The sequence below is a fragment of the Ranitomeya variabilis genome, chromosome 5 (genome assembly GCF_051348905.1).
Source record: "Ranitomeya variabilis isolate aRanVar5 chromosome 5, aRanVar5.hap1, whole genome shotgun sequence".
NCBI lineage: Eukaryota > Metazoa > Chordata > Amphibia > Anura > Dendrobatidae > Ranitomeya > Ranitomeya variabilis.
Window position 1 is genome coordinate 92,814,200 of NC_135236.1, and position 15,527 is coordinate 92,829,726.

At 41.9% G+C, this 15,527-nt stretch overlaps 1 protein-coding gene across 2 annotated transcripts in view; it reads right to left on the bottom strand.

Moving 5' to 3' along the window:
- Positions 1–4,162: 4,162 nt before the first annotated feature.
- LRRTM4 (leucine rich repeat transmembrane neuronal 4) overlaps positions 4,163–15,527 on the bottom strand; it is a 732,348-nt gene continuing 720,983 nt past the window's right edge. For both annotated transcript variants that reach the window (XM_077262966.1, XM_077262967.1), the window contains one exon: positions 4,163–5,202. In XM_077262966.1, coding sequence (XP_077119081.1) covers positions 4,978–5,202 — 225 coding nt within the window. In that variant the 3' untranslated portion in view covers positions 4,163–4,977. The remainder of the gene's footprint in view (positions 5,203–15,527) is intronic.

Genomic DNA, 15,527 nt, shown 5'->3' on the forward strand with positions numbered 1-15,527 from the left:
ACCCACATGTCTGCTTTACATTAGCACAATTTTGGAAACATAATTTTTTTTTTAGGAAGTTATAAGGGAAAAGTTGACCAGCGATTTCTCATTTTTACAACAAAATTTGCAAAATAATTTTTTTAGGGACCACCTCACACTTGAAGTCACTTTGAGGGGACATTATGACAGAAAATGCCTAAAAGTGACAACATTTTAAAAACTGCACCCCTCAAGGTACTCAAAACCACATCCAAAACGTTTATTAACCCTTAAGGTGCTTCACAGGAATTTTGGAATTTTTTTTAAAAATTGAACATTTAACTTTTTTTTCACAAAATTTTTACTTCAGATCCAATTTGTTTTATTTTACCAAGGGTAACAGGAGAAATTGGACCACAAACGTCGTTGTACTATTTGTCCTGAGTACGCCGATACCCCATATGTGGGTGTAAACCACTGTTTGGGCACATGGCAGAGCTCGGAAGGGATGGAGCGACATTTGACTTTTCAATGCAAAATTTGCTGGAATTGAGATCGGACACCATGTCACGTTTAGAGAGCCCCTGATGTGACTAAACAGTGGAATCTCCCACAAGTGACACCATTTTGGAAAGAAAACCCCCTAAGGAACTTATCTGGATGTGAGTTGAGCACTTTGAACCCCCGATTGTTTCGCTAAAGTTTAGAATGTAGAACCGTGAAAATTAAAAAAATATTTTTTTTTTCCACAAAATGATCTTTTAGCCCCCAAATTTTTATTTTCCCAAAGGTAACAGGACAAATTGGACCTCAAAAGTTTTTGTCCAATTTGTCCTGAGTATGCTGATACCCCATATGTTGGGGTAAACCCCTGTTTGGGCGCACGGGAGAGTTCGGAAGGGAAGGAGCACTATTTTACTTTTTCAACGCAGAATTGGCTGGAATTGAGATCGGACGCCATGTCGCATTTGGAGAGCTCCTTATGTGCCCAAACAGTGGAAACCCTCCAATTCTAACTGAAGCCCTTACCCAAACACTCCCCTAACCCTAATCCCAACCATAACCCTAACCACACCCCTAACCCTAATCCCAACCGTAAATGTAATCCAAACCCTAACTTTAGCCCCAACCCTAGCCCTAACTTTAGCCCCAACCCTAACCCTAACTTTACCCACAACCCTAACCCTATCTGTAGCCCCAACCCTAACTTTAGCCCCAACCCTAACCCTAACTTTAGCCCCAACCCTAACCCTAATTTTAGCCCCAACCCTAACTTCAGCCCCAACCTTAACCCTAACTTTACCCACAACCCTAACCCCTACTTTAGCCCCAACCCTAACCCTAACTTTAGCCCTAACCCTAATGGGAAAATGCAAATAAATACATTTTTTAAAATTTTATTACTTTTCCCTAACTAAGGGGGTGATAAAGGGGGTTTATATTTACTTTTATAGCATTTTTTTGGCGGATTTTTATGATTGGCAGCCGTCACACACTAAAAAATGCTTTTTATTGCAAAAAATAGTTTTTGCATCACCACATTTTGAGAGCTATAATATATCCATATTTTGGCCCACAGAGTCATGTGAGGTCTTGATTTTTGCGGGGCGAGTTGAGGTTTTTATTGGTACTGATTTCAGGCACATGACATTTTTTGATCGCTTTTTATTCCAATTTTTGGGAGGCAGAATGAACAAAAACCAGCAATTCCTGAATTTCTTTTAGGGGGGGCGCTTATACCGTTCCGCGTGTGGTAAAATTGATAAAGCAGTTTATTCTTCAGGTTAGTACAATTACAGCGATACCCCATTTATATTTTTTTTATGTTTTGGCGCTTTTACACAATAAAAACTATTTTATATAAAAATTAATTGTTTTTGCATCGCTTTATTCTGAGAGCTATAACTTATTTATTTTGCTGCTGATGATGCTGTATGGCAGCTTTTTTTTGCGGGACAAGATGACGTTTTCAGTGGTAACATGGTTATTTATATCCGTCTTTTTGATCACATTTTATTGCACATTTTGTTCGGCGGTATGATAATAAAGCATTGTTTTTTGCCTCGTTTTTTTTTTTTTTTTTTGCGGTGTTCAGTGAAAGGGTTAGCTAGTGGGATAGTTTTATAGAGCGGTTCGTTACGGACGCGGTGATACCAAATATGTGTACTTTTATTGTTTTTTTTATTTACATAAATAAATGGATTTATTGGAAAATATTTCTTTTTTTTTTCTTTATTTGGGGATTTTTTTTTTTTTTTTTACACTTTATAACATTGTCCCAGGGGGGACATCACTGTATTTCATCAGATCGCTGATTTGACACTTTGCATAGCACTGTGTCAGCTCAGCGATCTGACAGGCAGTGCAGGTGGTTTTCCGGCACCTGCTCTGAGCAGGCGGCGGGCCGGCAAGCCACCTAATTGAAGGACCCGGAAGAAGCCCCGCGGCCATTTTGGATCCAGGGACTCCTTCCAGAACACCGGAACAATGAGATCGCATCGCGTTGTTCCGGTGGGAGAGCGCAGGGAGCCCCAGTCCCTGCGCGATGCCCCTCTATGTCGCTGTCACTACTGACAGTGGCATTAGAGGGGTTAAATGCCCACGATCGGAGCTAGCGCCGATTGTGGGCATTGCTGCGGGGTGTCAGCTGTCACATACAGCTGACACCTGCATGCGATCGCTGCGGTGCTCACTGTGAGGCCGCGGTACTAGTACTGCGGTTTACGGAAACTCAGTTCCCGCAGAGCAGTAATAGTATGGCGCATGTTGGGAAGGGGTTAAAACACATGAACGCCCAGCCGAGCAAAGCATTCATGTATGGCCTCCATCACACGTCCTGATATTTCCGGTACTGTAAAAACCTGTACCAGAGATATCTGTGTACGTATGTTCAAGTATTTCATACGTGTGGCATATGTGTGGCAACATCGTGCTGCATCAATATCACATGTACCGGCACCTGAGAAAAGCCAGCCCAATTTATGATGTTCTTAGGCACTGGGTGCTTAAGACAGCTCACATCATTGTGGCTTGCTCTCTCTCCGATCATCGCGAGAAGGGGACAATGTTGAGAGTTGTATTCAGTGCCCACTGCCCCACTAATCTCCTGAAGCCTTTGTTCCTGGGGAAAAAAAGAAAGGTAAAAAACAACAATATCTCTCACCTGTCCAAAGTTGAAAGAATCCACTCCATAATCCATCTGTGCGACATTTGCTCCTCAGAATGAGTGGTGGTCTGAGGCGACCAATCATGCTGGAGGGCTGGGGAGAATGATTCACTACAGCGAGAGTGGGCCCATGAACTGCGCTGATCTCAGCGAGATCATTGCAGTTCACCTTGAGAAGAACACATTATACTTTCTTACAGTGAACTGTGATGATCCTACTGAGGTCAGCGCAGTTCATGGACGCATGCTTGCTGCAGGAAGTCATTCTCTCCTGCTCTTCAGCATAAGTGGCCCATGCTTATGAGCAAATGTTGCACAGATGGATTATGGCGTGGAACACCATGGATTCTTTCAACTTCGGACAGGCGAGGGATATTGTTGTTTTTTATTTTTTATTTTATTTTTTTTACAGAGTACAGTGTCTTCAGGGGATTAGGTGTTAAGTTGAGTATAATGTGTTTTTTTAAATTTATTCTTCATTTTACACTGGATGTAGACAGTGGGGGCTGAATACGACTCTCAACATTGTCCCCTGCTCGCGATGATCTCAGCACGAACAGGGGACAATGATGAGAGCTGCCTCCAGCAGCCGGCATCGGAGGTCAGCGTGAACATTACCGCTGATTACCAAGCCCCGGTATGTGTCACACTGATGACACATGGATGTCATTTGTGTGTCATCAGTGTGCACGTGTGGGACGTTTTGCAGAACATGCTGCTAATAAAAAACGGACATGTCAGCATCGAAACACACTGACATGGGTGCAGGCCCATTCACTTGAATGTGTCTACATGTGTAAGTGTCTCTGTATGTGTGAAAAGTGTCACCACACACCAGAGACTCCGGAGTCGAGAAAGATGACAATTGGACAAATAAGTTTGGTTGACAGCTATTTAAGGTCTATGGGATTTTTAGTCCCATGAAAGTTTAGGATTGAGGTTTCTGAAATCTTTACTAAGTCATTTACCAGTAAGTATTTTTTCAATACCATATACACCATTGGAACCAGAACAACATATACTTTATGCATAACGTTTTTCAGATTTTTTATTGATAAAAACTACACAAAAGCTATAACTGATCATAATAGTATTTTAAAAAAAAATTATACTCTTGTGATTTAACCTTGTCAATAAAATTCAAATTAACCAATATGGGAATGATAATCCTTATATGTGTGACAGGGCCAGGCTTCCCACTGCCTGTTCTGCAAATTTTATTTTTTATGATTCTAACCCTCCAAAAGAGTAACTCTATTCAAGGCTGGTTTCTCCCCAATTCCGTGCCCTGTGGCTGGCAGTCTGATAAAAAGTAAAACTTTCTAACTGGAAAACAGGAAATAAACACAGTTCAAAGAGATCCACTGGGTTATTCGACATGAAACAAGAAGCATTCCCTTCCCCCAAATCCCCAAAGTCTCCCCATTTTGGTTCATCTGTATTGGAACCATGCAACGTGTAGAAAAAATGAAACCAAATGTACAAGCAGATATTACTCCCGCATTCAACGGAAGTGGATCCAAAATTGGTTAAGGAATCCTTTGTGTGGATCCAGTGTTATGTTTTTATCTTATTATTTTATTAACTTTATTTTTTTACACCAGTGGGGCTTAGGATAATACTTTAAAGCCAAAATAAACCCCATGCTGTTCCTAATTCATCCAGTAATGGTCCATGGCCCTTCAGCCAGAAGTTTGTTTCGTGCTCAATGTTTTTAGTTTTGCGTTATTTATTGATTATAAGAGCACGTAATATCTCCAAGGAACTCCAGACAACTGTCATCTGTTACTGTGAGTTTGTCCACTTTTCCTTCTCCCAAGATGCACAATCCAGGAACAAGACTCCAGACGTTATTGGTTTGGTATCCTCTCAATGTATATGGCGGGTGCTGCTGAGCGAGCTATGGTGGAGATGTAGCTCTGGTCCCTACTAAGCTCTAGGTTGGTGGTCTCTCTTTGCTCTCGAGATGTCCCATCATAGCCCTTATTTACAAGGAGTGTCTTGTGTGTCTGGCAATATCCAACCATGGGCTGGTCATAGCTGTAGTATGGTAGAGTCTTGATCTGCCGCGGAATCTGTTCATAGACAAAGAATAAAAAAATTAGAATTCACGTTAATACTAAGGAATGTTTTAGTCATTCTACTATTATTTAATAAATAAGATGAGAAAGGATCGAAGAACAGGATTTCAATCTTTGCATTGCATAGGCAAAATATACCAACAAATCCAGTAAAAGTGGGATTTTCTTTCCCAAAACAATCACACTGTTTTTAGCATGGCTTATAAATAGCAACATGTAAGATCCAATTTTATAACGTTGTATTGTACCAGGACATACAATCTATGAAGACAGACGCAAATGAGTCTCTTGGAGATGAGTATACTGCCCTAGTTGATCACATCACCCATTAGGTGATGAAAACTTGGGGAGTTTTTCCCACTACATAGAAAGAGGGTGATGGTGAAATGGCCCAAGGATTAAATGGGTATCTGACTTTTAAAAAATGGTCCAAGTCAGGGAGTGTTATAAAATAACCAAAAAAAAACCCTAAATTCAATGGTATAATCTCCAATCACTCAAGCATTACCACTCCTGATGTATTGTTCTTCAGTTACCTAAGCAATGGGGCCAGTGACTGACTGCAGCAGTCAGATAACAGATGTACTGTACTTAATCCTACAGGAAGTGATGACATCACCTGGCTCCTTTAGCTAATCATTGGCCTAAGTGGTCAAGTGACTGAAGAACAGGACGCCATCACTGCTTGTCCTGGCAAAAGCCACCGAAACAGCAGCACTAGAGCCAGTGGCGTAACTTGAAACTTGTGGGTCAATTGCAGAAGTGTCAATGGGACTCCCAATTATTGCATAGTAAAGGTCTGTTCATATGAGTCAAAGATGCCTTTGGGGCCCCGTAGGCTCCAGGGCTTAGGTGCGATTGCAGCCTCTGCCCCTAATATGGCTATGCTCATAACCAGATCAATACGCAAGTTGAATGGCAAGAGTTGGACAATCCTTGGACAATCATATTAATTGAAAGGGTCCGGTGGGAAAAATAAATATTAGGCCCTTCGTAACCCAGCATCATATAGTGGGCTCAGTTTGATCTTTGTTATGGGGCCTCTTTTCCTCTATGTGCACCTATGGTATTATATTAATTGTAAATGACAAATCTGCCACTTCCAAATGTAGACTATTTTTCTTAAGATGTTAAACAATCCCAATTCTGTATTATAGCTCACAACAATTCATCTAATTGGAATTCCAGTATATATACTATATATACCTTATTTCTTTAGGAAATAGTAATCAATTACTATATATTATAAAAGACCATTGAGCCTTTATGCCACGATATCCGATCATACAGATGTATCAGCAGACAATAGTCTAAGTGGAATGTAACATTGAGTGTCAGAGATTGAAAGTAAATGGAGAATAAAATACCGGATTATTAGCTGCACTTAAAAAAATATGAAAACCAAGGTGGAAAGTGCAGCTAATTATCCAGTAATTTCTCCTTTTCTATGTATAATTTATATTAGTTTACTGCATCTTCCAATTATACATGCTAGGCAACTGCTCTCTGCAAATATGTTACTAATAGATCAACTTAAAGAAGAGTTAATAACAAAGTAGAAGTATTCCACAAGGTGTTGTTCCATGGGGGTGCGCTTCCAGATTTAAGAAAGGCTGCATGCTGTATGCTTGGTGATATTAATTTTCTTGATAATAGTTGATAAAAAAAAATTGAATGAAAGAGAACTTCCTAGCTTAAAAATATTGTGCAAACTATGGACAGGATTTTATAGAGCAGAAAGAGAATTACATGCAACGGCACACTCCGGTCCTGAGTGGTGGCGGCAGTGCCGGGTATTGAGGTGCGAGACTCGTGCGAGTTTCTCGCAAGTGTGACCCCGGCCTTAAACGCAATATCTGTGTAATATAAAAAAAGGGAAAAAAATGGTGTGGGCTTCCGCACAGTTTTCAAAACCAGAGAGGGAAAGCCAGCGACTGAGGGCCAATGTTTATAGCCTGGAAAAGGGGTAATACTCATGGAGCTTCCCAGCCTATTAGTATAAGCTCACAGCAGTATATTTAGCATTTACTCGCTATTAAAATAAGGGAACCCCCCAAAAATGATGTGGGGTCCCCCTATAGTTAATAACCAGAAAAGGCTAGGCAGACAGCTGCGGGCTGATATTAATAGCCTTGGAAGGGGCCATGGATATTGGCGCCCCTGGCTACAAACACCAGCTCTCAGCCGCCCCAGAAATGACGCATCTCTAAGATGCGCCAATTCTGGCACTTAGCCTCTCTCTTCCCACTTGTCCAGTAGAAGTGGCAAGTGGGGTAATAGTTGTGGGGTTGATGCCACCTTTGTATTTTAAGGTGACATCAAGTTCGGCTTAGTAATGGAGCGGTGTCAATAATACACCTATCCATTACTAATCCTATAGTTGTTATAGGTTAAATAAAGACACAGCCAGAATAAAGTATTTTAATGAACTAAAACACTAAACACAGTTTGCCATCTTTATTATACGCATAATCCATACAGGGGCTCTGGTGATACAGTGACCAGAGATAATACTCCCGCAGTGTATCATCGGAGTTCGTGCTCTGACTTTACGGTACCACTGCATGGGAATTTTCTCAGGCAGCGGTGTCGCAAGTGACAGTATGAACTCCGGTGACCTCTACTGCGGGAGGATCATCTCTGGTCACTGTATAACTGGAACCACTGTAGGATGGTCACATCTCCCGATGTGACAGCTCTACATTGGAGATCATCGTGGGACAATCGTTATTAAATGGATTACATCGGAACATTTTGGAAGTGCATTGAGCAGCAAGGTGGATTGCTGCTAAGGGGAAAAAGAAAAAAAATCTCTTTAAATCTTCAGCTTAGCGACTGTGAACGAGCTGAGTGTGACCTGAGCGTAAGTGTGAACAGCGGTAAGTGTGTGACTTGTGATTCAGGGAGTTTCCAAGGGAGGAATTGCTGAATTGCTGTCTGTATTTTATTAATACTTTGCATTTATTTTTTATTTAACTTTTCTGTCTGGTGCAATCCCCATTACGAAATGTGCTCCACTATTGTTAATGCCATCCAGTGCACATATTGCCACATGTATGCAATCCTTGATCAGCCGGTCGAGGGTGCATACTGCTGTGCGAGTTGTGAGCACGTTGAGCATTTGGAAGCCCAGATTCTGGATCTAAATGTGCAGCTGGCAACACTGAGATCCATTGACAATAAGGAAAGGAGTCTTCTGCTCACTGAGCAGATGCTCAATGGGATAGATGAGGGGGGATGGTAGGATGGAGCTGCAAGACAGTGGAGCAGCAAGCTGGGTGACAGTTAGAAAGCCGGGTAGAGGGAAGAGTGCCAGGGAGGCTAGTCCTGATCTGGCACACCCCAATAAGTTTGCTAAGTTGGCAGATGAGGGGGGTGCCAGTACAGGGGTAGCACTGCTGCAGCCAGGCATGTCCTCTGAAAGTCGGAGGAGTGACTGCTACAGTAAGGAGGGAAATAGGAGAGCAGGGCAGGCCAGACAGGTGCAGGTAGTGGGGGACTCAATTATTAGGGGAACAGATAGGGCAATCTGTCACAAAGACAGGGATCGTCGGATGGTGTGCTGCCTACCTGGCGCTCGAGTCCGACACATCACTGATCGGGTGGACAGATTACTGGGAGGGGCTGGTGAGGACCCAGCGGTCATGGTGCACATTGGCTCAAATGACAAAGTTAGAGGTAGGTGGAAAGTCCTTAAAGATGATTTCAGGGAATTAGGCTGCAAGCTGAAAGCAAGGACCTCCAAGGTGGTATTTTCCGAAATACTGCCTGTACCACGCTAGATAGGCAGTGAGAGATTAGAAAGGTTAATAAGTGGCTCAAGAATTGGTGTAGGAAGGAGGGGTTTGGGTTCCTGCAGAACTTGGCCGACTTCTCAGTTGGCTACAGGTTCTACGCTAGGGACGGGCTGCACCTCAATGGGGAAGGTGCAGCTGTGCTGGGGAGAAAATGGCTAGAAGGTTGGAGGAGTGTTTAAACTAGGGATTGGGGGGGAGGGTATTCATTTTATAGGAGGGGAAGATAGTGCAGATAGAGACCTGGGCACAAATAAGGAAGTTGGGGGTGGCGGTGGCATGGGGGGTGGGGTTAGAACAGTTAATAATTTAAGAAAGAATAGAGGTACAGAGAGATACATAAAGTGTATGTATACTAATGCCAGAAGCCTCGCCAACAAAAAGGACGAATTAGAATTAACGTTGTTGGAGCATAATTATGACATGGTGGGGATATCTGAGACATGGCTGGATGAGAGCCATGACTGGGCTGTTAACTTGCAGGGCTATAGCCTGTTCAGAAATGACCGAATGGATAAGCGAGGGGGTGGGGGTGTATCTATGTAAAATCATCCTTAAAACCCATCCTGCGTGATAATATAGGTGAATCTAACGAAAATGTAGAGTCCCTGTGGGTGGAGATAAGGGGAGGGGGAAAAAATAATAAATTACTGATAGGGGTTTGTTATAAATCTCCAAAAATAATGGAAGCAACGGAGAATATCCTCGTAAAGCAAATAGATGAAGCTGCGACTCAAGGAGAAGTCATTATTATGGGGGACTTCAACTATCCTGAAATAGATTGGGGAACAGAAACCTGCAGTTCCAGCAAAGGTAATCGGTTTTTGACAACTATGAGAGACAATTACCTTTCACAACTGGTTCAGGACCCAACAAGGAGGGGGGCACTGCTAGACCTAATATTAACCCCTTCACCCCCGGAGCTTTTTCCGTTTTTCCGTTTTCGTTTTTCGCTCCCCTCCTTCCCAGAGCCATAACTTTTTTATTTTTCCGTCAATTTGGCCATGTGAGGGCTTATTTTTTGTGGGACGAGTTGTACTTTTGAACGACATCATTGGTTTTACCATGTCGTGTACTAGAAAACGGGAAAAAAATTCCAAGTGCAGTGAAATTGCAAAAAAAGTGCAATCCCACACTTGTTTTTTGCTTGCCTATTTTGCTAGGTTCACTAAATGCTAAAACTGACCTGCCATTATGATTCTCCAGGTCAGTACGAGTTCATAGACACCTAACATGACTAGGTTATATTTCACCTAAGTGGTGAAAAAAAATTCCAAACTTTGCAAAAAACAAAACAAAACAAAATTGCGCCATTTTCCGATACTCGTAGCGTCTCCATTTTTCGTGATCTGGGGTCAGGTGAGTGCTTATTTTTTGCGTGCCGAGCTGGCATTTTTAATGATAGCATTTTGGTGCAGATACGTTCTTTTGATCGCCCGTTATTGCATTTTAATGCAATGTCGTGGCGACCAAAAAAACATAAATCTGGCGTTTCGATTTTTTTTCTCATTACGCCGTTTAGCGATCAGGTTAATGCTTTTTTTTTATTGATAGATCGGGCGATTCTGAACGCGGCGATACCAAATATGTGTAGGTTGGGGGTTTTTTTTATTGATTTATTTTGATTGGGGCGAAAGGGGGGTGATTTAAACTTTTATATTTTTTTTATTTTTTTCACATTTTTTTTTACTTTTTTTTTTTACTTTTGCCATGCTTCAATAGCCTCCATGGGAGGCTAGAAGCAGGCACAACCCGATCGGCTCTGCTATGTAGCAGCGATCATAAGATCGCTGCTACACAGCAGAAATGCAGGTGTGCTGTGAGCGCCGACCACAGGGTGGCGCTCACAGCCACCGGCGATCAGTAACCATAGAGGTCTCCAGGACCTCTATGGTTACAATGTACAAGCATCGCCGACCCCCGATCATGTGATGGGGGTCGGCGATGCGCTCATATCCGGCCGCACGGCCGGATGCGGTAGTTAAATGCCGCTGTCTGCGTTTGACAGCGGCATTTAACTAGTTAATAGCGGCGGGTGATCGCGATTTCACCCGCCGCTATTGCGCGCACATGTCACCTGTAAAAAACAGCTGACATGTCGCGACTTTGATGTGCGCTCACCGCCGGAGCGCACATCAAAGCAGGGGACCCGACATCTGACGTACTATAGCGTCAGATGTCGGGAAGGGGTTAACCAACAGGCCAGACCGCATATCAAATATAAGGGTTGGGGGTCACTTGGGGAATAGTGATCACAAAATAATAAGTTTTCATGTCTCCTTTAATAAGATGTGTAGTAGAGGGGTGACAAGGACACTAAACTTCAGGAGGGCAAATTTCCTACGGATGAGAGAGGATCTTGGTGCATTTAACGGGGACGATATCCTGAGACATAAAAATACACAAAGAAAATGGGAGACGTTTATTAGCATCCTGGATAGGACCTGTGCACAGTATTTACCGTATGGTAATAAACATACCAGAAATAGGAGGAAACCAATATGGGTAAATAGAGCTGTAAGGGGCGCAATAAGTGACAAAAAGAAAGCATTTAGAGAATTAAAGCAAGTAGCTAGTGATGAGGCATTAAATACAGAAAATTAAATGAATTCTGTAAAAAGCAAATCAAGGCAGTAAAGATTGAGACAGAGACTCATTGCCACAGAGAGTAAAAATAATCCCAAAATATTCTTTAACTACGTAAATAGTAAGAAACTAAAAAATGATAGTGTTGGTCCCCTTAAAAATAGTCTGGGTGAAATGGTGGATGAGGATGAGGAAAAATCCAATATGCTAAATGACTTTTTTTCATCAGTATTTACACAAGAAAATCCCATGGCAGACAATATGATCAGTGATAACAAAAATTCCCCATTAAATGTCACCTGCTTAACCCAGCAGGAAGTATAGCGGCGTCTAAAAATCACTAAAATTGACAAATCTCCGGGCCCGGATGGGATACACCCCCGAGTACTGCAGGAATTAAGTACAGTCATTGATAGACCATTATTGTTAATCTTTAAAGAGTCCATAATAACAGGGTCTGTACCACAGGACTGGCGTATAGCAAATGTGGTGCCAATATTCAAAAAGGGGACAAAAACTGAACTTGGTAATTATAGGCCAGTAAGCTTCAACTGTACTGTGGGTAAAATCCTGGAGGGCATTCTAAGGGATGCTATACTGGAGTATCTGAAGAGGAATAACCTCATGACCCAATATAAACACGGGTTTACTAGGGACTGTTCATGTCAGACTAATCTAATCAGCTTCTATGAAGAGGTAAGTTCCGGACTGGACCAAGGGAACCCAGTGGACGTAATGTATATAGACTTTTCAAAAGCTTTTGATACAGTGCCACACAAAAGGTTGATACATAAAATGAGAATAATGGGGATAGGGGAAAATATGTGTAAGTGGGTTAAGAGCTGGCTCAGGGATAGGAAACAAAGGGTGGTTATTAATGGAGCACACTCGGACTGGGTCGTGGTTAGCAGTGGGGTACCACAGGGGTCAGTATTGGGCCCTCTTCTTTTTAACATATTTATTAATGACCTTGTAAGGGGCATACAGAGTGGAATTTCAATATTTGCAGATGACACTAAACTCTGCAGGGTAATCAATACAGAGGAGGACAATTTTATATTACAGGATGATTTATGTAAACTAGAAGCTTGGGCTGATAATGGCAAATGAGCTTTAATGGGGATAAATGTAAGGTCATGCACTTGGGTAGAAGTAATAAGATATATAACTATGTGCTTAATTCTAAAACTCTGGGCAAAACCGTCAATGAAAAAGACCTGGGAGTATGGGTGGGTGACAAACTCACATTTAGTGGCCAGTGTTAGGCAGCTGTTACAAAGGCAAATAAAATAATGGGATGCATTAAAAGAGGCATAGATGCTCATGAGGAGAACATAATTTTACCTCTATACAAGTCACTAGTTCGACCACACTTAGAATACTGTGCACAGTTCTGGTCTCCGGTGTATAAGAAAGACATAGCTGAACTAGAGCGGGTGCAGAGAAGAGCGACCAAGGTTATTAGAGGACTGGGGGGTCTGCAATACCAAGATAGGTTATTACACTTGGGGCTATTTAGTTTGGAAAAATGAAGACTAAGGGGTGATCTTATTTTAATGTATAAATATATGAGGGGACAGTAAAAAGACCTTTCTGATGATCTTTTTAATCATAGACCTGAGACAGGGGCAAGGGGGCATCCTCTACGTCTGGAGGAAAGAAGGTTTAAGCATAATAACAGACGCGGATTCTTTACTGTAAGAGCAGTGAGACTATGGAACTCTCTGCCGTATGATGTTGTAATGAGTCATTCAGTACTAAAATTTATGAGGGGACTGGATGCCTTTCTTAAAAAGTATAATGTTACAGGTTATATATACTAGATTCCTTGATAAGGCGTTGATCCAGGGAACTAGTCTGATTGCCGTATGTGGAGTCGGGAAGGAATTTTTTCCCCATGGTGGAGTTACTCTTTGCCACATGGGGTTTTTTTGCCTTCCCCTGGATCAACATGTTAGGGCATATTAGGTTAGGCTATGGGTTGAACTAGATGGACTTAGAGTCTTCCTTCAACCTTAATAACTATGTTACTATGTTACTGTTGGTTTATTATTTATTTATTTTTGCAGGCAATCGAGGGTGTCGGGGATTAGCTATTTGGTGAGTATGTACTGTATGTGTATATGTACGTACTGTATTTGTAAGAGTGGGTTGTTTCTTTTTTTAATATTCAACACAGTAGCCAGATGATGGGACTACTACTGTCCCATCATCGGCTAATGCTGTCACTGTTCTATGTGACAGCAGACATAGCCAGATGGGACTAATAGTCCCATTGGACGATGCCTGCTTACACACACACAGAGCCGTGCACACACCCGCAGAACCCCCACACACACACAGATACACACAGACACGCACATCTTCTCGGCCCACACACAGACTCCGCCCACACACTCTTCCTCCTCCCTATCTGCAGCATTTCTCGCAGGCACATCCGCAGCAAATCCGCAAATCTTGTTACACCTGCGGTTTTGCTGCGGATTTGACTGACTCAATGGAAGTCAATGGGTGAAGAAATGCTGCAGAACTGCAAAAAGAATTGACATGCTCTGGAAAATAAAACGCTGTGAATCTGCGCTGATTTTTCCGCAGCATGTGCACACCAAATCTGGATTTCCGTTTGGTTGTGCACTACACTGCGAATTTGATGCAATTCTGTGAGTCCAAAAATGCTGCAGATCCGGATTAAAATCCACAACATGTGCACATAGCCTTAAGGCGGAAAACTCCACGCGGATTTGCTGAGTTTTATTTTCCGCAGCATGTTTATAGATAGATAGATATGTAATACCAAGCCCGATCTTTAGTAATGAACATAATAAAATGGTACATAAAGAGTAAAATACACACACATCTATAGATAGATAGATAGATGATAGATAGATAGATAGATAGATAGATAGATAGATAGATAGATAGATAGATAGATAGATAGATAGATACCGATCAGGTCCGGATTGGCAATTCTGGTAAATGCCAGAAGGCCCTGTCTGGTCATGGGCTGCCTTGTCTGCAAAGTTGTTAACAGAATCTGTGTACTCAAGATACCCACACTGTTAAGAGTTGTGACAGAGCACAAAGTTGCTGATTCTGTCACTTACCCCAGCAGGCCACGGGTATCATTAGAAATATTGGTCTTGTAGTAAATCTTGCTTTCCTCCATCCAGAGTAATATTAGTAGTATATCCCATCTGGTGCTTTGGGATGGGGACAGCAGGGTCCTGTGTGATTTCAAATGCCAGGGCTGAATTCCATCTCCTGTCCTTACCTGCTATCTATAGATATTCACTTATATTTGTTTTGTGTGTGTAAACATTATATGTGAACAAGTTATGTGATGATATTATGGTATTCAATGGAGTATGTAAAAGAAGAGGTTAGACAAAGAAATGACATCACAATTCTTTTTTTTTGTTAAATTATAGATCTTTATTTAGCTTATAAAAATGCATACAAATCCGCGTGAAAAAAATGTATGAAAATCTGAATCAAAAATGCATCAAATCCGCGTGGATTTTCAACTGTGTTTTCTGTCAAGAGAGCAAGAGTCCGAGCAAAAATTTCCACAGGCAAATCCGCAACGTGTGCACATAGCCTATATCCTAAGTCTCCTCTTGGTCTTCTTTTTTGCAAGCTAAACATTCCCAGATCCTTTTACAGTTCCTTGAAGGATATCATTTGCAGTTCGCTCAGCATTCTGGTAGCTGAATTTGCTGAATTCTGAATTTGCTCCAGGTTTTTTATGTATTTTTTAAAATGCGGTGCCCAGAACTGGACACAGTATTCCAGATGAGACCTGACCAAGGAGGAGTAGAGGGGGATAATTACTTCACATTATCTAAACTCTATGCTTCTCTTAATACATCCTAGAACTGTGTTTGGTTTTTTTGCTGCTGCATCACACTGTTGACTTATGTGCAGTCTGTGATCTGTTAG